Source organism: Chinchilla lanigera, unplaced genomic scaffold (assembly GCF_000276665.1).
Source record: "Chinchilla lanigera isolate Chin_1 unplaced genomic scaffold, ChiLan1.0 scaffold00054, whole genome shotgun sequence".
Classification (NCBI taxonomy): Eukaryota; Metazoa; Chordata; class Mammalia; order Rodentia; family Chinchillidae; genus Chinchilla; species Chinchilla lanigera.
The window spans coordinates 7,110,549-7,134,476 of record NW_004955455.1 but is presented as its reverse complement, the minus strand read 5'-3'; the positions used below and the strand labels follow the sequence as shown (position 1 = coordinate 7,134,476).

Below are 23,928 nucleotides of genomic sequence, written 5' to 3'. Positions count from 1 at the left end.
CATACTCATAAGTGAAATAAATTGGACCCAGATGGGTAAACATCATATTGTGTCCTTGGTGTAGGAACCTGAAAGACTAGGTAAAACTCAAAATGTATAAGAGATGACAGGAAAGGGAAAGAAACTGCTCAAAGGAAGGAATGACTGGGATGAGGGAAAGAAGAAAAAAGAGAGAAGGAATGCAAAATATAAATATATATATGAATAGCTGCAATACCTATTGCTGATGTCTGATGGTGTATTGAAATGAACAGTTAAAGATTACAATTTTTCATGTTCTGATTGATTATACATGCTTGTGTCTGGTGGTCTGAGAAACTGCTTTGAAGGTACCAATATGCAATGGAATTACAGTGGAACTTCTACTATCTTGTCTAGTGAAACTCTGTATTATCTCTACTGTTTTATTCAAATAATTATTTTCTTATTCCCTATAATGATTTAAGCAATCTTTCATTCTTACATCCGGTAATCTGAGCAATGTAGTTGAGGACAGCGATATGTAATATAACAACCACTGTTGATTCATATTATTTTGTCTTGAGACTCTGTATCACTTTGAATGTTCTTGTTTTGATTTGTTTATATTTGTGATACCGGTATGCTGCTACTGTTCTATTTCTTTGTTTGCTTGTTTCTCATTTACTACTCTTTTTGAAATAAAAAATATCATGTCTTGCGATGAGGGCTGACATAGATCAGTGCCACCCCTAAAGACCTGAAAGACCTGTAGTTGAGGTTGGATTTATATTCACTGAATTCATCTGTTCGCTCCCAATAACATTTGCATGGTTCCTGAAAGGTAGAAGTAGTTTTCTTCATTTTCAGAGAGGAAGTTATGCTGCTGGCTATTTTGCAGAAGCTGTAGAATCTGATAGATCAAAATAACATGGCTGCAGGTGCATGGGACACACCAGTGATGCAGAAGCTGAGGTTTTTTCTATTCCTCTGAGAGAGCAGCAATGGTATCACTACCTCACTCATTGTACACTCTCCTTTTTACCCAGATCCAAGAAACCATCCCACTGTAACTGTGAAAAGTCCAGTTCCAATGGTAACTGATGAAAAAAAAAGACACAATGATTTGGGAAAAAGTTATTTTTTCAACATGCCTGCAGGTTAGGAGGTTAGGTTCTTGCTTTAAAAAATGATGAATCCAAGATTTCTTATGGATTGCAGGTGCAAGGCTTGCATAGGGATTTGGTGGGGAGGCATATATCAGGTCAGCCCCTAGGTAGTAACATATTTCAAGGATCTGCTTTTGTGATGCACTGGCTGTTATCTGTAGGTCACAGGATATTTTAGCTTGTATAAATCTAAACAAAAACTACTTATGAAAACTTACGAAAGCTTATTACTCATGCCTTGTCCCCAGAAATATAAAATACTTCAGTTATTCATTAGAACAAAAAAGTTGTTTTTCTTCTGAAAATGAGATGACAGCATGGAACAGGAAACAGTACGTGTACATGGAGTGGGTAACAGTATACATGTACACTTTAATCCCCTCTGATGCATGAACACTTCCTCTGTCACACAAGAGTCCGTGAGGTTATTGGACCAGATGGAAACCCAGTGCACTTCCCAGAAATTGTATCTGATGTGCATGAAATGGTAAGTGTAATGAAAGGTTTGTAGAGACTGCATATTATCTACAATCTTAGAGGTGAGTTGTTTTGAGCTTTCTTAGACATCTTCAATAAAAGTAGTAAACACATTATTTGTACCTTATACTTTTCACAAAAAAGAACCTCAAATCCTTATCTCAAATAATCCATTCTGGCTTCAAGAAACAGCATATTTCAAATTTGGGGGTTGTTTTCTCCATGTCTCATCAGTGTGCCATTAACCTATGATATGGTACCTTAGCAACATTTAACTTTATGTCTGTACATCTGTATGTAAAGTTCAGAGTATCTAAGTGGGAGAAAAAGCTATACTGGAGGAAAATAGTGTGTCTAGTAGCCTGCTGTTGGGAAAGTGTTGGCATGTTTTTGGTTGTGGGATAGTTTTATATTAGGCAGAGCATGGTTATTATTACTGCCTTTATTTGCTTTATTTGGAGATTTGTGGCTCAAGGAAATGTGAATGGTTTCATGTGGACAAGGCCTTTGTAGTGATAACTTTAATATGCAAAACTCTACTTTTCAGAACTGAACAGCTATATTTCTCCTTGGAGGGGAGAAAGAATGATGTTTTGTGAAAGTCTTGAATGGTGGCAGAAAAGTAGATTCCATTATGCTCCCCATAGCTATTGGTGCTATAAGCTGGCTAACTGTGTGGACATGAGACCCTGGGTCCACCTACCTCCACGATGGAACTGGATCTCCAACTAACTCTCATAATACAGAAAAGCTAGTATACTAGGCTTTATTTTCATTTCATAAGAGTGCAAGGAACAGCCAGTCTCACTTGTGGCATTTGGACATGTACAGTGCAGATTTAGGAGGAAATGCTGCATTATGGATTTTGAGTTCCCTCTAAGTTCCACGTTCCTTTCTGGGTGTAGCTGGCCTTTGTGGATTGGTCTTCCTGGACACAGACTCTGAGATGGGGAACTGATGCATAGGCTGTCTTGGGGAGGTGAGAAGACAGCCCTGGGCAGAAGGAGACAGTGACCCCCATGAGGTGGCTTCTGAGGACTCAGCATCCCTACACAGAACTCTGGAATGGAAGGTGCTGCAAGAAAGACATCCTAAATTGAGGCAGGATTTTAGATTCTTGGCCTCAAGCAGTCATTGCACTGTCTTTCTGAGAACACACATGAACCTGGGAGGCAGTTTTTTATTCCAATAGCATTTTCCAGTAAGGCTATATCTGTTAATGTACAGCACATCTCCCTTCATGGAGCGTGAGTCAGACCTGAAAAGTGAATTTAGGCACATCCCATTTTTCCACTACACTAGGTTGCTCTGTTCTGAATTTTATGTTTCCGTGTCAGTCCCATACTTCAGGAGCTAAGATAAGCTGGGAAGTTCAAGGGATTGGAAGTCTGAGACATAGATTGTCCTCATGATCAACAAATGAAAATGTAAGAACCATGAGAAAAGATTTGAAATGGGGTAAGTATGCTCTACCTCTGCTGTGGATCTGTGAGTGGGCATGTCTGTAAATTATTTATGTGATTGGAAAGTTATTTTACCTTCATTTTTGAAAGATAAGATTCATTCTTCTCCCCAATAAATTTTGCTGTGGATGCTTTCCACTGCAGTTTTGTATCATTAATTTTGTTTTTCAAAGAAAGAGGCCCTTGTTCTAGTCTTTACTTTATAGCTTTGTTGGAAATGTCGTTCCATAGTAAGTCTGCTCAGCAAATTTGGGCCAGACTTCCCTACTGGTGTTCCATAAGCCTGGCACTCTTCAGCTATTACAGAACTAGGAGGTGAGTACATCTAGGGCATCTGCATCTGGGCAAGCTGCACAGGACTGTAACCTCAGGGGCTCTGGGCCTGAAGCTGCACCAGACTGGGATCATGTGGCCACCCCATGGGGCACAACCATGGGGCATACCTAATGCCCAGGGCCGGGAGGACTTCCAGTCTTCCCGTAGTATTTGAAGACTGAGTCTATTGTGCTTGGCTGGTGGCTCATTAGGCTGGAATTTCTGTCTGACAGTTACTTTCTAGTTGTTTTCATTCTAACTTGTAGAGAAGCAGGCAGTGCTGCTTGCTTCTAATCAGCCATTTTATGCAGACTATCTCTTTTACATTTTTATTTGTAACTGTAGTGAATTGTATGTCTCAAAATATATTCCTCGTAGAATAAAAACAGCTCTAGCAGTGAAACTTTATTTCAGAGTCACATCTGGATTCATTTGGTTTTGGCAAAGGCAAGAGAACTTTCCAGAGCCTTGAGGAGACACCAATGTCCTGGCTTCAAAAGCTGAATGAGAGGCCATGGGATGGTGGATGAAAACAGGGACTCTAGCATCTCCTCCCCATCTGAGACTGCACCTGAGCACAGGAGTTGCAGCCTGAGGGCGGAGCTGCAAAACAGTGGAGGAGGGGCCAGACAGGAGTGGCCTGTGAACCTGGAAGCACCCAGGACAGAGGGCGCAGCTCCATGTCCTCTGTTAGACAGTGAGGGATGGTGCCTGACAGTGGGCAGGAGACCCAGCCAGGTGCCTTAACTGTGGGACACAGACCCTAGAAGCCACAGCCTCTCACACCGAGCTCCTCCTACAGCACTTGGACTTGGTGTGGTTTCCCTACAGACTGGCAGCCCTTCCAGAGGATCTAAGATGACACCTTGGACTAGTTTCCCCAGCTTCATTTCCCAGGTGAGGCCCTGCTGTGCACAGTGTTCTGTCAGTGTCGGTGTGTGACCTTCTATGAATCTGTCTTTGAGAATATGGCCCCTGCCCCCCAGCTTAGAGGATGGACTGTCTTCTCTTTCCATTGGAGGACTGACCCTTGGACACCTACTGATACCCCACAACAGGCTTCCTTCTTGGGCTCCCCCTGAGCTGCCCCAGCCTCTCTTCTGGTTGCTGTTGATGTAACTCTACTGCCCTCTACTGGTGTGGGGGACTCAGCAGGAGCTTTCCTCTTCCAGGTGGTGCCAAAGTGCTGGTCTCTGAGAAGGTGAAGACAGAGTCAAGTCTCAGTGCCAGCACAGGACACAGAGCTGTCATTTGCAGTGGGAAGGGAGGTCAGCAGCTCCTACAACCTTGTCCTACTGCTGAAATTCACTTTTTTGATGTTGAAAAAATGGAGAGTACATGTTAAATATGCTCTTTTAGAGGAAATATGGAAGTCCAGAAAAAATGTGATTCTCAACACTTGGTCCCAGAATTTTCATATTATTCAACTCAGAAACTGATGGTCCCTCCACCTGACTAGGGGCAGCTGTGGTAGTAGAGGAGACACCTGTTATTTCTCTCACTGAAGACAAAGAGCCCCTTAGATGAAGACCACCACTGCCATGTCAACATTTTGCTATCACTTTTATTTCATCACAAACCCTTCATTCATCAGGGCAGAGGTCTGCTGTCGCAGTCCAGGCAGAAATTCTGATGAAACTGGATCTGCTGCTTATCAAGACCTTCAGTTTTGTGTTCCCAGCAAACACAAACATTCCTATCTGACTCCTGTCCTTGGATTTCCAATAAGGAACAGAGATTCTAAGATCTGGGTCAGTGACGAAACACATGGAATCTGTTTCTAAGTAGTTAGACTCTTTCAAGGTTTTATATCATTTAATTTTAAAAAAAACAACAAAATTCTCATGGTTTGAACAGACATTCTCATGTCACTTCAGGTAAAGGTGAGGCCTGGAGAGACTCAGGTGCCAAGCAACCAGAGAGCAGTAGAATCAAGTCCCAGAGTTGAGCCAGGGACTCCTGAATTCAGGTCCTATGCTCTTTGGGCCAAAGTAGGACCAGGACTATGAGGACGAACTGCAAGGGCCAGGATGAAAGCAAGGGCTTCTGTCCACCCAGGCTACTGTTTTCCCCGTTTGGTCTGGCTGGTTCTAGGAGCCCTGCTCAGCCTGCAAGTGTTGTGTGCTTGGGGCTGTGCCCAGGTTGGAGCTGAAGAACTTGAGGAGAGTCGGGAGGCTGCTGTTCTGTGCAGGGCAGGGCTAACCTGGTTCCTGCTTTTCTGTCTGCACTGCTGCATGCTCTCCTCCTTCCTGAGCAGTAGGTGTTGGATGTCTCATGGCCATTTCTACTGTGTACTGCAGAGTCTTAGAAGACCCCCAGGCATGCAGGTTTAGAAGCCTGGGGTTCATTCTCAGAGATCCAATTAGCAGCACCCGCTGTGTTGAGCTCAGGGTCAGTGCAGGATAGTGAGCCTCAGTGCAGTATGTGGGAAGGACACGTGTAAGACTGTGAAGAAGGGAACAGGGGAGAGGTTCATGCTATAGTGGCGATGGCCCAGAGCTCTGCCTCCAATACCCACAGCCAGGAAGGGCTCCTTGTCCTCTATCGTCATCTCAGGCAGTGTGAGACTCTGTAGTTAGTGATCAATACTCTAAGCTGTTGCAGCTTTAGGTGGCTCCAGAGGGGCCCAGAGGACCCCAGTGTAGAGGAAAAGAGGGAGGCCATGGGTCTGTTAGGTCTCTTTTCCAGCACCAAAGATCTACTCAGATGGAGAAGATCCATCATCCTCCTGCTGCTTCACAGCTTATGATTAAGGAGTTAATGACTGGAGCTCATGCTCTGGGAGGGCCAATTGGATCCTAGACCCACTCTACCCTGCACAGAACTCAACTTCATTGTGATCATAAAACTAAGAGGATGATCCACCTTTCATGTGAAGAACAATGAACACATTCAGCTTTGTCCTCTTTACTGCCATCCTTTTAAATTTTCAGTCAGTTTTTGTGAAATTTAGATGCTTTAACATGTGTGCAGTTAAAAGAACGGAGAAAACTCATCATCAATGTTCAAATTGGTCTGTATTTCAAGTTTCATTTTGTACATTCATTGTAAACTTCAGGTGAGTGATGAGGAAGAACCAGGCAACACTAATTGGGAAACAAAGGACCTTTAGCATGTAGGAGATTTGGGCAGATGGAGTCAAGTGTGGCAGGAGGAGGCCTCGAAGATGACTCTCGGAGGCACCCAAGAGGTTCTTACCTGAGGCTGGGGTGGAGCACGAGCCTGTTAGGAATTCCTGGGGGATTGCTTGTGGGACTACTGAGTGAGTCCCTAGAGAACGCAGCTCAAACCCCCAGCACTCACTTTTCTGTCAAAGACGCAGATTGCTCAGGGGGTGTTTATCATGGTATCCCCCATGTCTGCCCTGCAGCTGGGTAGGTACAGAAACTCCTGGTCATGTCTGACCTCTTGTGCAGGGCCTGGCGTGGAACAGGGAAAAGGGCCTGGGTATGCAGGAGGTGGGGCCTTGAGGCGGGGCAGAGGGAGTTGACACCACGGAGGTGAAGGAGGCGGTGAGTAAGATGGGAGAGAAGTTGTCAGAGATGGATGGAGATGGACTGATGGAGGAGACTAGGGATGCTGCTCTAATAGGGAGTCCTGGCCAGGACAACCTACTTGCAGACCTTGGCCAAGCTGAGGATAACTTGGAACTGGGGGAGCAATTGTCCTCCTCTGTACCCCACCTAAGAAGTCATTTCAGGAGACTGTAACAGGGTCATGTGAATATGAGGGGAACTGGGTGTTTTATGACTGAGTGGACCCAGGAGCTCTCAGACACAGTAGAGATGTATGTCTGTTTCTCTCTACGAATCTCTCTCTCTCTCTCTCTCTCTCTCTCTCTCTCTCTCTCTCTCTCACACACACACACACCTCCCTCTCTTGTGTGTCTGCCTGCAGTGAGTATTTTTGTGCTGAGGCCTGAATCTACTTGCATCTTCATTATTACATCAAAAATACTGATGCCCTGGAGGGTGGGGTGTCAACAGTAAAGGTCACATTTTTTGCTTCCAAACTTTTATGAACAGTAAATCTCCACACAAGCACTTGCTTGCATTGAACATACAGTTTTGACCTGTGGAAATTATATGGTTATCAAATAAATCAAAGCTTCAAAACACTCTCCTTGTAGCCTCTGACCCCATGTTATTATGTCACAGTTATGACTGAAATCCACCTGCCTTGCAAAACCTGTGTTAACCTACTCACCTGCCAATCTCCATAACATAACATTTTGCAAAGGTCTCCCTATTATGATACTCTAAGATGATGTCAGTTAAGAGTTATTCTCCCTTTGTACCTGTAGACAATGTGCTGGGCTGAGAGTTTCTGGGCATAGGGAACTGGCAGTTCACCTCATTCCAAGTGTCAGTCCTGGTAACGATGGAATCAGCTGCACCTGGGGAGGACCAGGAACCTGCCCTGCCCCCATATCTCAGGAATCTGATGTCCCAGCAGAACAGACTAGAAACTTTGGCTCTACATGGCATGCTCTCTTCTGTCTCTGTGACTTGGGCATGGAGGGGCTATGGGAGCCAGGCTGGTGGCAAGTTTTTGTCTTGCTTCCTCATTTGCTTGTGTCATTGTGAGGATCAGTACTACTACCCCACACCTGACAGTAATAGTCAGCCTCGTCCTCAGCCTGGATGCCTGTGATCGTCAGTGTGGCTGTGTTCCCAGAGTTGGCACCAGAGAACCGGTCAGGAATCCCAGAAGGCCTGCTGTTATCTCTATATATGACCAGGATGGGGGCCTGGTCTGGCTTCTGCTGGTACCAGTGCACGTATTTATTGCCAATGTTGTCTCCCTCACAGGTCATCCTGGCTGTCTGTCCCGGAGTCACTGACACTGAGGATGGCTGCGTCAGCACATAGGAGGCCACAGAGCCTGTGGGGAGAGAGAAGCAGATGGGGGAGTAACAGTGAGAGCTCCTTCCCTCGGACACTCACCCCTGGGGTAGCTGGGATGAGCCCAGGGCTGGGTGGGAGTGTGAGAGTCCTGGGTATCACCTGTGCAGTGAGCAAGGAGGCCAATGAAGAGCGTGGCCCAGGCCATGGCAGAGGTGCTCGAATGCTCCTTCCTGAGGCCAAGACTGGGTGGCTTCCTCCCAGGCCTCTCTTATCCCCTTGCTGGAGAGAGCTGCCCGTTATGCAAATCAATCCATCTTAGGGCAAGTGCTGAAGAGATTTCTGGTGTCCAGAGCAGGGCTCAGGCTCAAGTAAACAGAGAAGTAGGGGGGCCCTGCAGACTGCCCTCAGCCTGGGTGATGCTCCTTCACATGTGAGTGCATATACAGGTCCAAGACACCCACCCTGTACTGCGTCCTGGCATTGCAGCTCAGCCTTCTGGTCATGCAGAGGTGAAAACTGGAGGTGGTGTTTCCCAAGCTGCCTGAAGGCCTGCCTGTGGGTGGTTCTGTCCTGGTGCTATGGACTGGAGACACACATCCAACTTTGACCAAGTCCAGGACTTTCCTGTGTTTGATCCTGGCTGGGAAGCAGGTGGGTTTGGCCTGAGTCAGTAGGGGAATCCTGTGCATAAATGCTTTCTAGCACAATCTAGATGTCAGCTCAGTCCTAGCTTCTTTTTAGAGGTTCCATCCCTGATCAAACTGCAGAGACTCTCCTGAAACTACCTTATGGGTGACAGCAAGAAGCAGACAGGAGCAGGATATTATCCAGACCACACAGCTTCTCAGTGGAGAAACAACAGAGGTCTTAAATGGAGGCAGGCATAGGAATGCTCACCTGTGATCCCAGTACCCTCAGAGGATGAGGCCCGAGTATCACCAGTTCAAGCACAGCCAGGGATGCTGCAATTTACAGAGACTGTTTCCCCAATAAAATATAATTAAAATAAAATATAAAAAACTAGTGTATTTCTGCTCCTGGATTCAATTCACAGTACCGAAAATAAATGTCTTAAATTGCTAATAAGTGCTATAAATTTCTGTATTTGATTGTGAGCCCTTGGGGTAGGTCCTGGATGTTGTGTCTTATTCTACCCCTGATGTGCAGAAACACATGGTCAGGTCAAGAACTGCCAGAAATGTAAGCAAGTCCTAGAGCAGTATAAACTCCAGGAACCTTTCATACAACTGTGTATTATATTTAAGTTGTCTTCAGTTGCCAGAGGAATTGTATCAAATGATAAAAACCTGAATTACACCAGAACAAGATCAGTGAGCAAATATTTTATGCCTCTTACTGCGAAGTCAGAGAGAAGAAATCTGGCAGCTGCTCCCAAAAGAGAAACATGATGAGCCCGGGTAGAAGTTATGCTGAAAGAGATTTCAGACAAAGGGAAGATGTGGTGCCTGGCCCAGACCCACAGCTTCACCTGCTGATGTTGCCAAGTGACTCTCTTCTGCCACATGGTGGCCACTGCACACAGGCTGCTGGGGTACCAGAGGCTTCCTAAGTTTAGGTATAGATGCAGGATCAGCTCTTCATATCTGTGATTGCCTGATCTATGACCTGTTGGCCCCAGGCTAGAGATTTCTCTTCTCTGTGCGGCCCTTGCACCTCTCAACACCAGGCACAAGGAACTTAGATTACCATGAAAATGTGAACAGCTTCATTTAGAGGAGGAGGGATCAGGGCCCACTTCACACATCTCTGCCCTTAATTCTGGGATTGTGGGTGCTCATGAGGGTGGTACTGTTGCTTCACACTGGCAGGCAGTGGACTCAGTTCATATGCAAATACTTGAGGACTATGCATGTGGATGGTGGTGCCTGCTGTACCGAAGACAGAGACACTAGATCAGATATTCAACATATTTTTGCAGATCTAGTATTGTCTGAGCAAAATTCTACCCTGGGAATTCAGCATGATGAAGATACAGCCTTTGGGCTCAGGAGTTTCCCATCCTGTTGGTGGGTGTGCAGTAGTCACACTGAGGTTATGGACTCAAGAGGGGATCCCTACCACGTTCTATTTGCTCACGATGCCCTGTGGTTTCTTAAATCTAGATCCCTTTCAATAGTTCCCTCTATTAAGATTGACCACGGGAAGTACTGCTGTTCCAATGGACACAGCAGTCTGTTGGCTGGGTTCTTCTTGGGGAAATGTTGCAAGTATGAAGCAAGAAAGCAGAGCAGACTTGTGAACCACTTTTCCTCTTGAATACGGATGTTGTAGCTGGAACCGAAGCAGCCATCTCGCAAGTTTTTAGGCAACAGAAAGCTGGTATATTTAATGAAGAGTGGCTCTCAGGAAAACAAGAAGCATCTATTTCCAGCTTCATCTCTGTAAGTGAAAAATATGTTATCATTTGTTTTTTACTCAAGTGGCCACCTACGTCTTTTCACTGAAAGAGCATTCCTGCTTGATTAGCGAGGTCATGGATAAAATACATCACTTCATAGGAAATCAGAGGGAAGAACCTCCCCACTCCTGTTCATAGGCAGATAATTTGTGGAAAGATCAGAGAGTGGCCCATTGTGATTCTGTCATCAGAAGTCACCTCCCTTCTTGTTGTGGTGGCTCTGGAGCTGCAGCGGGGGTGGACTGAAGGGACTCAGGGCAGGAGTGTGTGGAGGGAGCTGCATCTCCTTCTGATAAGAGGAGTGAGGCGTGTGAGGATCTGAAAAGACAGTGGGAAACTGAATGGGCTCCTGGATTGGAGCTACTTTAGTTCAGATGGGGGAGATTTTTTTAAGTGAAAATCTGGGGCAGGAATGAAGTGCATCAAGAAGGTAGCACAGAGCTCAGAGGCCGCTGTGGTTCCAGAAAATAGCGTGTGGAAATGTGGGGATTCTTTCCTGTGTAAATATCGAGAAAGGTAACAAATGGTTGTAGATGCCGCAGCAGGAAGGATATGCAGCATGTTCCAAGGTGGCTCTTTTAGGTCCTCCTATGTGCATATCTGTATCCAGGAGAATGTGTAGGGGAATTGATAATGGGAACAGGAACAGTTTGTTTAGGTCAAACCCTCACTAGAGAACCCCAGTGTAGTCCATGGAATTTTGAAACAAGGCCGTGTCATCTGCAGTACAGAATGACACACCTTTGAGAAATAGCTCTTGGTGCCGCCCTAGGTCCTGGTTGATACACACAATGTGGGAGGCCAAGTGACTATGCCCCAGAATTATGAGATTCCTTCAGCCATGAGGTCAGCCAGACCAGCTCCTGGAATCAAAAATGGGTTTCTTATTTTCATTTGTGGGCTTTGGTAGATTTTAGTGACTAATTTAATAGAATAAGATATACTTTGTAAAATGGATTACATTTACAGTTTTGGTTAGAGGAGTGAAAATAATGTGTTTTTAAAACAAGATGTCAAGGGTACAGGCAAATAAGATTCCATTCAGTAAGTTATACCTGTCGGTGTACATCTACTGCCACACTGTGTAGACACAAAGAAACTGCATCTCCTGCCCTTGGATTTACCTCTGGGGTGGATCTGATTCTCCAATACTCTCATAGCACAGACTATCTCCTATCTCAGGCTCTGTTTTTATTTTATAAAGATGCATGGGAAAATTAGAACTAGATGGGGCATCTGGACATTTACACTGGGAGTTCCAGAGAGAAACTATGTTTTCTCGGTGTAGAGAGCCCCGCAGTGGCCCATGCTTGGAACAGCTGGCTTTATTCATTGTGTATCCTGAGCTGAAGTCTGGAGATGGAGAGCTATACCCAGGTTGTCTTAAAAGTAATGAGGGAGGCAGCACTGGGCATGAGGTGGGATCACCACAGAGTGCTCTAGAGCTGGCGCTGAGGACTCTAGGACCACGCTAAATGGGGCAGGACTGGGACTCAGGGCCTTAAGCTGTTAATAAACTGAATCTTTCTGAGAGGGACGTGATCCTGGCAGGTGTTTTCTGAAACAAACAAAAAACACTTTCAATTGAGAGCACTATTGTAAGCTGGCAGAACTCCTAGCTTGAGTGGGAGGAGGTCATCTGAGTCAGCTCATATGGGGCCATGGAGGATGTAAGAGAGGAGAGGGGAGCAGAGGGGAGGTGAGGATAGGGGAGGAGAGGAGAGGGATCTGGTTATTACCAACCATTTGAACTGTTTCATCCCAACTACTCAGGTTTTGCATGCGTTGATCTTAGTGTTTTGGGTAATTCAGCTCAAGGTTCTGGGGGGCTGAGTGTAGGGACCAGGTCTGGGCAGGTCTTTTGTTCAGGATCTGAGGAAAGGGAGAAAGACACAGGTCCAGATTCTGGCAGGGAAGATCCCAAAGCCCACAGCAGAGGTGGGTGCCCCAGGCCAAATATAGGGGAAACATATGGAAATTGCGTGCATATCCTCTTCCCTTTGGGCTCCTTATTGAGCATTAATGGAGAACATTTTATGAGCTTTGAGGTGAGGAGATTGAGGTGGAGTTGATGGGCCCCAATTTGCTCTACTTAGTTTTGTAGTCATGAAACCATCTGGCATCCAGGATCCCCCCAAAACAGTCACCTTCCAGGGACAAACCCTATGACCACTTCACCAACTTCCTGAGCTGTAATATGTCCTAGTTCCAAATCATCTGGTCTATTGATGTCCCAGAAGCCAGGGTTTCAACTGGACTGGTATCTGCTGAACGGCCATCTAAAACACCTGACTCAGTGGAAGGTGGAACATTGAACCCTCACCTTATTTCTCCTCTTTCTGGGATTCCCTGGTATTTTTTTGTCACATCATTTTCATTTCATTAGAATATAGAGTGGTGTCACCAACTTTTTAATGCATCCACTTCAGCTGTGACATCTATCTGTTAAATCACCACTTGCTTCAATAGATTCACCACACTTCTAGTCTTGTTTTACATGTGGTGTTTGTTTTCCTCTGGCATCTCCTTTCTCACAACAGACTAGCAACTGGCACTGAAAACAGAATCTTTCTCCCTCCCTCTACCTCTCCATCAGTGTCTTATGTAATCTGAATCAAATGTCAGAAAAAAACTGACTGAGAAACCCACTACAGACTGTGTGTTTTGTGAATAGTATATCCCCAAGATCCTGGTTGCACAAGCCTGTAGGATGCAGGATCCTGTCACTGAACCCAAGGCAACACCAGGGTCAATTCTATGACCTTCCTCAGGCAAGAGTCCATGGCACTCAGCAGAGTCTCCACCAGGAGCGGCAGATGGTGGATGCTTTATCCAGGGATGAGCTCCTGCATGCCATGCCCCTACATGAGGCTACACAGGGACTGAAGCTTGAAGGCAGATCTGCGTGGAGGTGGGAGGAGAGGCCTGGATCTCCGGAGTAACCCTGACAGAAGAGTCAGGGCCAGGACCTTTATAGGATGGTGAGAGCCAGTATCTTGAGAGAGGGTGGGAGGACCAGGTGGCTGACATGGGTGAAGGAGATATGTTCTGAAATCCCGTTCTGTCACACTGTGCTAACTCTGAGAGCATCTGGACTGTGTGGTGACCTTCCTAGGGAATGGAACTCCAGTGGGTGCCTAAGTGGACACCTGGGACTCAGCTTGTGAAGAATATTTCGCAGCTACGACTTATACTCTTCTGAGGTCCTGGTAGTGTGAGATAACTGCAAGTCTTGGATTCAGTGTGAGGTCACTACAGCCTGAATACATAGGATGGATTGTCCCGACTTCGGATCCGAGGCGTGGCTTTTGGATTCTGCTGACACTGAAGGATGGTTTCCTTTTTAGCATAGCCTGAGTAGTCCTAGCCTTAAACTAGGTTAATATGTATCACATGACCTGGTATTCTTTTCCTGCCCTGTCCCCTGACTAAAATAGATATATTCTTTGTTGTAAAGTGGTTTTCTTCTATATCTTTGTTCTTCTGTCCTCGAGTTACAAATAAATCACCACAGAGCTCTCAGATCGCTGCTGATTCCTTGAAGATCTCCCATGCCCATAAACCAACCACTCTGGGTCCTCTGGGTGACTGAAATGAATATCATCTCTGAGTGATCTTTTATTCTCTAGCCATAGTTTCACATTGGGACAAGCACATGCCTTAAAACAGGTATACTGACTGACTCTACTGAGGTGTGACCTGCACGGAGGTAGGGGGATCAATATGCTTGGATCTAGTAGATAGGAAACTAGCAGAAGGTCTATTGAATGCAGAGCCATATAAGTAATGAAAGCGGGTGAGAAGCTACTCCAGAAACAGTCTCAAACCCAATTTTTAGACCTTACCGAATTTTCTTACCTGTAATTCAAAGCAACAATTACCCCTAAAGAATGTTCTTACATCATCAAGGCAATGTAAATAGGTCAGTAGGCTGGGGTTGTTGCATGTGTTTATCAACTTATTGTGAACAGAATGGCTACTGCCTTAATCCTCTGAATTTTGCTTTGGTGTTTCGCAGGAGAGTGAAGTTTTTGGAACATCCTGTATGACTGTGAAACTGAACCATTTTTATACTGGGCCTTTATGCAAAGGGTAAATTCTGAGTCTCCTCCATCTCTGTCCCATCAGAATAGAAAATAAAATATATCATGTCTTGAGATGAGGGCTAACACATACCAGTGCCACCTTTAAAGACCGAAAAGACCTGTAGTTGAGGTTGGATTTACATCCACGTAATTCATCTGTTTGCTCGTGATAACATTTTCTTGAGTCCTGAAAAGTTGAAGTAGATTTAAACATACCCAGACAGGAAGTTATCATGTTTGCTGTTTTGCACAAGCTTTTGGATCTTATAGAGCAAAATAACATGGCTGCAGGTGCATGGTACACATCACTAATGCAGAAGTTGAGGTTTTTTCTATTCCTCTGAAAGAGCAGCTATGGTATCACTACTTCAGTCACTGTCCACTCTCATTTTTACCAAGATCCAAGAAGCCAGCCTCGTGTACCTGTGAAAGGTCCAGTCCCACTGCTACCTGATAAAGCAAAAAAAAAAAAAAAAAAAAAGACAATGATGGGGAAAGAAAGATATATTTGAAACAGGCCAGCAAGTTAGAAGGTGGGGCTTTTGCCCTGAAAAATTGAGGAAACCAAGATTTCTCATGATTGTAGCTGCAAGGCTTATATAGGGATTTGGTGGGGATGCATATGACCTGGTAGTCCCAGAGCAGTTACAAATTTGAAGGATCTGCTTTTGTGATGCACTGGCTGCTGTTATCTGTACATAATGGTATATTTTACTTGTATAAATCTAAAGAGAAATTACTTAAGGGAACTTATAAAAGCTTATTGCTCATGCCTTGTCCCCCAAGTATCAAATTTTTCATTTAATCATTAGGATACAATGTTGTTTTTCTTCTGAAAATGGGATGACAGCATGGAACAGGAAACAGTATATGTATACAAGGTGTGGGCCACAGTATAGGTGTACATTTTAATCCCCTGTGATGCATTAATTCTTCCCCTGTCACACCACAGTCTGTGAAGTTATTGGACCACAGAAAAACCCAGTGCCACTTCCCAGGGCTCTACTCAACCATGGTAATTGTATCTGATGTGCATGAAATGGCACGTGTAATGAAAGATTTGTGGAGACTGTATATTAGCTCAGATTTTAGGGACTGGTTGTTTTGAACTTTCTTAGACATCTTCAATAAATGTAGCACATGCGTTATTTGTATCTTATACTTTTCACAAAAAGGCATCTCAAATCCTTAACTCAAATAAGCCATTCTGGTTTCAGGAAACAGCATATTTCAAATTTGGGGTTGTTGCTGCAATTCAAATGCTAGGACCAATAAAGTTGTCCAAATGGATGTGAATTTGAGAGCAGAGAGTCTCTGCAGCATGTCACACAGTGGTGCCAGTCAGTCTGCTATGTGGATACTGTTATAGTGTAGACTGTGTGATCATAAAGGAACTGGTGATGGGAATAGGAACCTTAGTTGAAGCCCACATAACAGATCCCACTGTAGCGAAGGCGGTTTTGGAACAAGTCCTTGCAGTAGAGTATGTGCCTTTTAAAAAACAGCTTTAATTGACTTCCTAGGTCCTGTTAGGTCCATTAGACATTAAGTGACTAGGCACACAGAACTTTGAGATCTATGAACCATGGGATCATGTAGTCCCAGGAATCATCATTGCACATTTTACATGGTGCTTCTAGGATGAAGCAGGAGCAGGTCTGAGGACTAGTGTCCTGCACTGGCAGGTGGTCCACACCTCATGTCTCCATTTGACCTTCACCCACCTCTCTTTGGGTTCACACTTGTGTCCTGTGGGTGGAGATGGGGGCTTTCTGGACCAAATGCTTCCAAAATACCTGTCATTTGAGTGGCCTACTCCAAGCTTGTCCAATAAAAATACGGTGATGACCAGCTGTGCCTATAATCCCCACCTATGGGAAGTTGAGGTGGGTGGATTGCTGTGAATTCAAGGCCAGCTTGGTTTACATGGTGAGTTCAGGTCTGACTTGGACAACATAATGAAACCCTCTTTCAAAACAAAAGAAAGCCCCAAACAGTGAAAACCTCATATACATTTTAATGTTTAGTAACTACATGAAAAATAAAGAGACACAGGCATAATTATTTCAATAATGTATATGACATAAACATATATATCAAAAGTAGTATTTCCATAAGAATGTGTGAAAACTTTTTTTTTTGGTACAGAGAATTGAACTCAAGACTTTGTGCTTAAGAAGCAGGTGCTGTGCCACTGAGCTATTTCCCTGGCCTCTGAAATGTTATTTATGATACAACTTATGCCCTCCCCTCATTCTAGTTCTTTTAAATATAATATGTAGAATATATTTACAGCACATAGAATTTGGATACTAACGTTTTTTCAAAAATATTTGATCTGTGTTTACATTTCATTAAGTTTACAATTGATAGAGTAGCTTGAAATACCTACATTGCCCTAACATACTTAGGAAATTCCCAAAATCTGATGTAAGTGTAAAAATATCATTGCTCTTTTGCTCTTTCCAACCACATTTCTAAAGCTAATTTATGGCGTGTTTGTTGGTGCAAGAATCAAAGCCTGTTCCACATTACAACCTCAGATCTCTAAAAAAATTAAATGCACATTCTTAGTAACATGGTCCTGATTTTAAGGTATTACAATTGTCATTTTTTAAATGCACACAAGAAAATTTTAACAAATTCCCTTTGTATTTGCACAGATCATGAACATATTCGTGTCCTGTGCACATGCTCACAAGGGTAAGCTCAGGAGGAAAAGGGCTTGATGATCAGGTGTACGATGCCTCGTTCCATGGGTGTCAGTCAGCATCTTCTCCGCACCTCCTGTGTCATTGCACAAAGGGCTGATGAACACAGTGTCTAGAGGGCAGGAATGGAGAGTATTCATGGGATTATCAACATGGATTGAAATTTACTAAGGTGACCTGGCTTTGCCTCTGCTCAGTGTGTCAACAGCAGAAAAGTTCCCCCTGTTCCCTATATGATTCTGTCCCCTACAGTCTGCATTAGGGTCCTTAGAACAGATTGATGCATTAGACATCTTCCATTCTGGCACAGTGGCTCTTTGTTCTTATTTTTCTTACTCTAAAAAAGGCATTGTTTTATTTGCCTGTAATACTTCTGCCAAAATTTTTAACACCAGGTTTGCTGAGCATCTTAACTCTGTTGTGGTGTTTCACACGAGGCTTCTGAGCAAAAGACTAATTTTACAACCAGGAACAATTAGCAAAATGGGATCGTATTCTTGCTATTTTCCATGCTAATGAGTGTTACCTTCGTCCAGATTCTCCTGATTTTAAGAAAGTTGGAAATACCTTTCAGGGCTCAGCAACAAAGCCAGCTGAGTGGCCATAGCTCACAGGGCTGAACAAAGTCCTACAGGATGCTCAAAAGGCCCTTAGTCAGCATCCCATACATGGTGTCCCATAGTCAAGATGTCCTTAGCCAAGATTCTTTGTTCAGGAACCAAGGTGTGGGAACGTGAGTGGATCACCCTTAGTGATCCATATGTACAACATCAGCTTCCCCTCTCTGTGACCTGTGATTTGCTGGTCTGGTGTAGAAGTCTCAATTCAAAAGGACAATGCTTCCCCAGGAAGGTCAGCACTAGATACACTGAAATGATGGCACTGGTTCCATGGCCCGTTTATTGCCTTTAGGATAAGAAATCATCAAGTAAAGTAAGGAATATTGGATGGTGATTGATCTTCATTGTCAAGAGGAAATGAATGGTCACTTCAGAACTAGGGTAATGAGAACTATGTATGGAATGCAGGGTATTCTCTAGTATTTGCTTATCTGCATTAAAGTTGGAAAACCAACACAGTCATCAATAAATCCCTCCTGGAAGGATGTTTTGGGCCATTTCAAATGGGGTGACTAACTGAGGGATCCACACTAACTAGTGCATTCATAATTAACATAGGGAATTTGGGATGAGTAGGGAAGAAAGTAAGTTTCTTTGGTCATTGAAATAAATTGTATGAGTAAAACATTTACATGCACTTATTTGAATATGTCTTATCAAAACTTTTTGTTTTCTCTATGTTTTATTAGTGTGCCATTAACATATGATATGTCAAGTTAACAATATTTAACTTTTTATCTGTATATCTGTGTATGAAGTACAGGATATCTAAGTGAGATAAAAAGATATACTGGAAGAAAAAAATGTGTCTAGTGGCCTGCTGTTGGGAAAGTGTTGGCATGTTCTTTGTTGTGAGATAGTTCTATATTAGGTGGAGTATGGTTATTATTACTCTTTATTAGTTTATTTGAAGATTTGTTGGTCAAGGAAATGAGAATGGTTTCATGTGAACAAGGTTTTTTTAGTGATAACTTTGATATGCTAAACTCTACTTTTCAGAACTGATCAGCTTATTTCTCCTTAGAGGGTAAAAAGATGATATCATGGGAAAGTCATGAAGGGTGTAAGTAAAATATATTACATTCTTCTTCCTATATCTATTGGTTTTATAAGCTGGCTAGTTGTGTGGATATGAGACACCTGGTCCACCTGTCCCTGGATTTACCTCTATGACACAGCTGAATCTCTAACTAACATTTATAGCACAGAATATCTAACAGAGTAGGCTTTATTTTCATTTCATAGGAATGCAAGGAACAGCCAGTCTTGCCGGTGGCATTTGAACATGTACACTGTGAATTTATGAGGAAATGGTGCTTTCTGGGTTTAGAGTTCCCTCCAAGTTCCATGTTCCTTTCTGGGTATAGCTGGCCTTTGCAGGTTGGTCTTCCTGGGCACAGACTCTGAGATGGAGAATTGATGCACAGACTGTCTTGGAAAGATGAGAAGAGAGCTCTGGGAAGAAGGGGAGAGTGGCCCCAGTGAGGTGGCTTTTGAAGACTCAGCATTCCTGTAGGGAACTCTGGAACTCAAAGTGCTTCAAGAAAGACATCCAAAATTGAGGCAGGATTTTAGATTCTTGGCCTCAACCAGTCATCACACAGAGTCTCTCTGAGAACAGAAGTGATCCTGGGGGGCAATTTTCTATACCAACAGCACTTTCCAGTAAGGCTATATCTGTTAATGTCCAGGACATCTACTTTCATGGTGCGTGAGTCAGACCTGAAGAGTGAATCTAGGCACATCCCATTTGTCCGCTACAGTGGGTTTCTCTGTTTTGGATTTTATGCTTCCATGGAGCCCCATACTTCAGGAGCTATGACAAGCTGGGCTGTGCAGGGGATCAGAAATCTAGAATATTTGAGACATAGAGTGTCCTAGTGAGCAACAAATGAAAACTAAAGGACTGTGAGAAATCGTTTGCAATATGTGAAGTAAGTATCCTCTACGTGTACTGTGAATCTGTGAGTGATCGCATTTGTAAATTATTCACGATTGAAAAGTCTGATTTTACCTTCATTTTTGAACGGTAGGTTCATTCTTGTGCCCAATAAATTTTGCTGTGGATGTTTTCTACTGTATTTTTATGTCATTAATTTTTTCTGCTTCAGTATTTGCATTTGATTTTTTAATTATTATTTTAATTTTAATATCTATTTTCCATTTCTCATTTGAATCACTTATTGTCATTCCCATTTCATTGAATTGTTCCTGTGTATTTGTTGGAGTTCATTGCATTTCCTTAAAACTGTGACTTTCAACTCTTTGTAAGGCAGTTAACATTTGCTATCTTTAGTGTTGCTCACTAGCACCCCATTCTGTTCCCTTAGTGCTGTCCTGATTCCTTCATGGTCCCAGATCCTCCAGGACATGTGTTGGTATCTGCACACTGAGGAAAGAGGCGCCTGTTCTAGTCATTACTTTCTAGCTTTATTGGAAATGTTCTTGCACAGGAAGTCTGGTCAGCAAATGTGGGCCAGTCTCCCAGTGTTCCATAAGCCTGGCACTCTTCAGCTACTGCAGAACTAAGAGGTGACTAAATTCAGGGCCACTGTATCTGGGTCAGAAGGACAGGAAGATAACCTTAGAACCTCTGGGGCTGGAGCTACACCAGACTGGAATCCTGTGGCCGCCTCACCTGGCACAGCCATAGGACACACCTAATGCCCAGGGCCGGGAGGCCTTCCAATCTTCCTATATTATTTGAAGACCAAGTCTATTGTATTTGACTGGTGGTGCCTCAGGCTGAAATTTCTGTCCATCTGACAGTTGCTTTCTAGTTGTTTTTATTCTGACCTGTGGAGAAGCAGGCAAATGTGGCCTGCTTCTAATAAGCCATTTTAAGCAGCCTGTCTCTTTTACATTGTTATTTGTGGCTACAGTGATTTGTGTGTTTCAAAATCTATTCTTCATAGAATTAACATAGCTCTAGCAGGGAACTTATCAGAGTCACAACTGGAGTCATTTGGTTTTGGCAAAGGAAAGAGAATTTTCCAGAGCCTTGAGGAGACACCAGTGTCCTGGCTTCAAAAGCTCAATGAGAGGCCATGGGATGATGGATTTAAAACAAGGACTCTAGCACCCCCTCTCTCAGCTGAGACTGTACTTGAGCACAGGAGCTTCAGCCTGAGGGCAGAGCTGCGTAACAGCAGAGCAGGGACCAGGCAGGAGTGAACTGTGAGCCTGGAACCACCAAGGACAGAGGGCTGTGCTCCATGCCAACTGTTCTGTGCAGTGCAAGGATAGCGTGACTCCTGCTGCTTGTCTCTTCATTGTTATCTGCTCTCCTGTTCTGAGCAGTGGGTGTTAGATGACTCCTGGCCATCTCTACTGTGTACTGCAGAGTCTTTGAAGACCTTCAGGCACGCAGGTTTAGAAGACTATAGGGTTCAGTCTCAGGGATCCAATTGAGCAGCACCCCCTGGGTTGAGCTCAGAGTCAGAGCACAATAGTGTTCTGTGAGAGGTGAGCCTGAGGGTAGTGCCTCGGAGGGACATGTGTGCAGACTTTGAAGAAGGGAAAGGAGAGATGTTCAGGTCATGGTGGAGATGAACCAGAGTTCTGCCTCCTATGCCCACAGCCTGGCAGGATTCCCTGTCCTCTCTCATCATCCTGGGAAGGATGAGGCTCTGGGGTTAGTGATGAATACTAAGTTGTTGCAGCTCTAGGTGGCTCCAGAGAGGCCAGAGGAGCCCAGTGTATAGGAAAAGTGGGAGGCCATGGTGAGTCACTCAGGTCTCCGCTGCAGCATCAAAGTTCCCTCCAGATGGACCAATAGACCTCCTCCATTCTTTTCCTGCAGCCTCACGGCTTGTGATTAAGGAGTTAATGTCTGCAGCGCATGTTCTGGGAGGTCCAGTTGGACCCTAGGCCCTCTCTGACCTTGCAGAGAACACACCTTCATTGTGAACATAACAAAAAGTGGGATGATCCACATTCTACGTGAAGAACAATGAACAAATTCAGCAGAAATTCAGCACAAATATCAGCTTTGTCCTCTTTCCTGACTTCATTTTAAATTTGTCAGTCAGTTCGGGTGAAATTCAGATGCTTTAACAAGTATATAGTAAAAAAAAATGGATAAAACTCACACATCAATGTTCAAATTCGTATGTACTTTAATTTTCATTTTGTGCATTCATTGTAAACTTCTGGTGAGTAATGAGGAGGAACCAGCCAACACTAATTAGGTAACAAATGACCTTTAGCACATAGGAGATTTGGGCAAATGGAGTCAAGTGTGGCAGGAGGAGGCATCCAAGATAACACTTGCAGGTACCCAAGAGGTTCTTATGTGAGGCTGTCGTGGAGCTGCAGCCTCTTAGGAATTACTCTGGAGCTAGTGAGCAAGTCCCTAGGGAACCCAGATCAATCCCCTGGCATCTACCTTGCTGTGGAGGAGGCTGATTGCTCAAGGGGTGTTTACTACGGTGCCCCTATTGCTGGCCTGCAGCTGGGTAGGGATAGAAACTTCTGGTCATATCTGACCTCCTCTGCAGGAAATGACATGGACAGGGAAAAGGGCCTGGGTATACAGAAGGGAGGCCGTGGGGCAGGGCCAGAGGGAGTGGACATCACGGAGGTAAAGGAGGCGGTGAGTGCCATGGGAGAGAAAGGGACCTTGCAGATGGATGGAGGCGCCTAGGATGCTGCTGGAATAGGGACGGGAGGCCAGGCCGACCTCCTTGTTGACCTTGGCCCAGCCCAGGATGACTTGGACCTGGGTGAGCAATTGTCCCCATCTGTACCCCACCTAAGCAGTCATTTCTGGGGACTCTCACACACGGTCACGTGAGTATGAGGGGAACTGGGTGTTTTATGACTGAACTGATGCAGCAGCTCTCAGACACAGTGGAGACGTGGGTCTGTTTCCCTCAGTAAATATCATACATACACACACACACACACACCCCTCCCTCTCTTGTGCTCACTGCCATCCTGCAGTGAGTATTTTTGTGCTAAGGACTGAAACCACTTGTGTCCCCTTCACTATTAGATCGTGAACGCTGATGCCCTGGAGGGTGCGGATGTCAACAGCAAATGTCACATTTTTTGCTTCCGAGTTTTTATGAACAGTTACTCTCCACACAAGCACTTGCTTGCATCGAGCACACAGTTTTCACTGGTGGAAATTACTTGGTTGTCAAATAAATCAGCGCTTCAAAACTTTCTCCTTGTATCCTCTGACCTCACGTTATGATGTCACTGTTGTGACTGAAATCTTCCTGTCTTGCAAAACCTGTGGTGACCTGCTCATATCCTCATCCCAAAACATAATATTTTGCAAAGATCTCCCTACTGAGACACTAACATGATGTCAGGTGAGTTATTCCCCCTTTGTACTTGTACACAACATGCTGAGCTGACAGTTTCTGGGCACAGGGAACTGGGAGTTCGACTTGATCAAAATGTCCAGTCTCGGAAACAATGGAATCAGCTGCACTTGGGGAGATCCAGGAACCTGCCCTGCCCCCATATCTCAGAAATCTGATGTCCCAGAAGGACAGACTAGAAACTTGATCTCTGTGTGGCAGCCTCTGTCCTGTGTGTGTTGCCAGGGCTGGGAGGGGGCGTGGGAACCAGGCTGGTGGTGAGTTTTTGTCTCGCTTCCCCATTTGCCTGTGTCACCGTGAGCTTTACTACTGCTATCCCACACCTGACAGTAATAGTCAGCCTCGTCCTCAGCCTGGGCACCAGTGATCGTCAGAGTGGCCGTGTTCCCAGATTTGGCACCGGAGAACCGGTCAGGAATCCCAGAGGGCCTGCTGTTACTATTATATATGACCAGGATGGGGGCCTGGCCTGGCTTCTGCTGGTACCACTGCACATAATAATTGCCAATGTTGTTTCCCTCGCAGGTCATC

The 23,928-nt window shown here is 44.5% G+C and overlaps 3 gene segments (V, D, J or C); all 3 read right to left on the bottom strand.

The window, feature by feature from the left end:
* The window catches only part of LOC102009145, a 718,028-nt gene that overhangs the window by 222,621 nt on the left and 471,479 nt on the right, over positions 1-23,928 (bottom strand).
* LOC102014012 overlaps positions 1-23,928 on the bottom strand; it is a 660,803-nt gene that overhangs the window by 219,065 nt on the left and 417,810 nt on the right.
* Positions 7,932-8,494, bottom strand: LOC102021418. The segment is given in 2 exon segments: positions 7,932-8,266; positions 8,389-8,494. Coding segments are annotated over 2 exon segments (366 nt in total).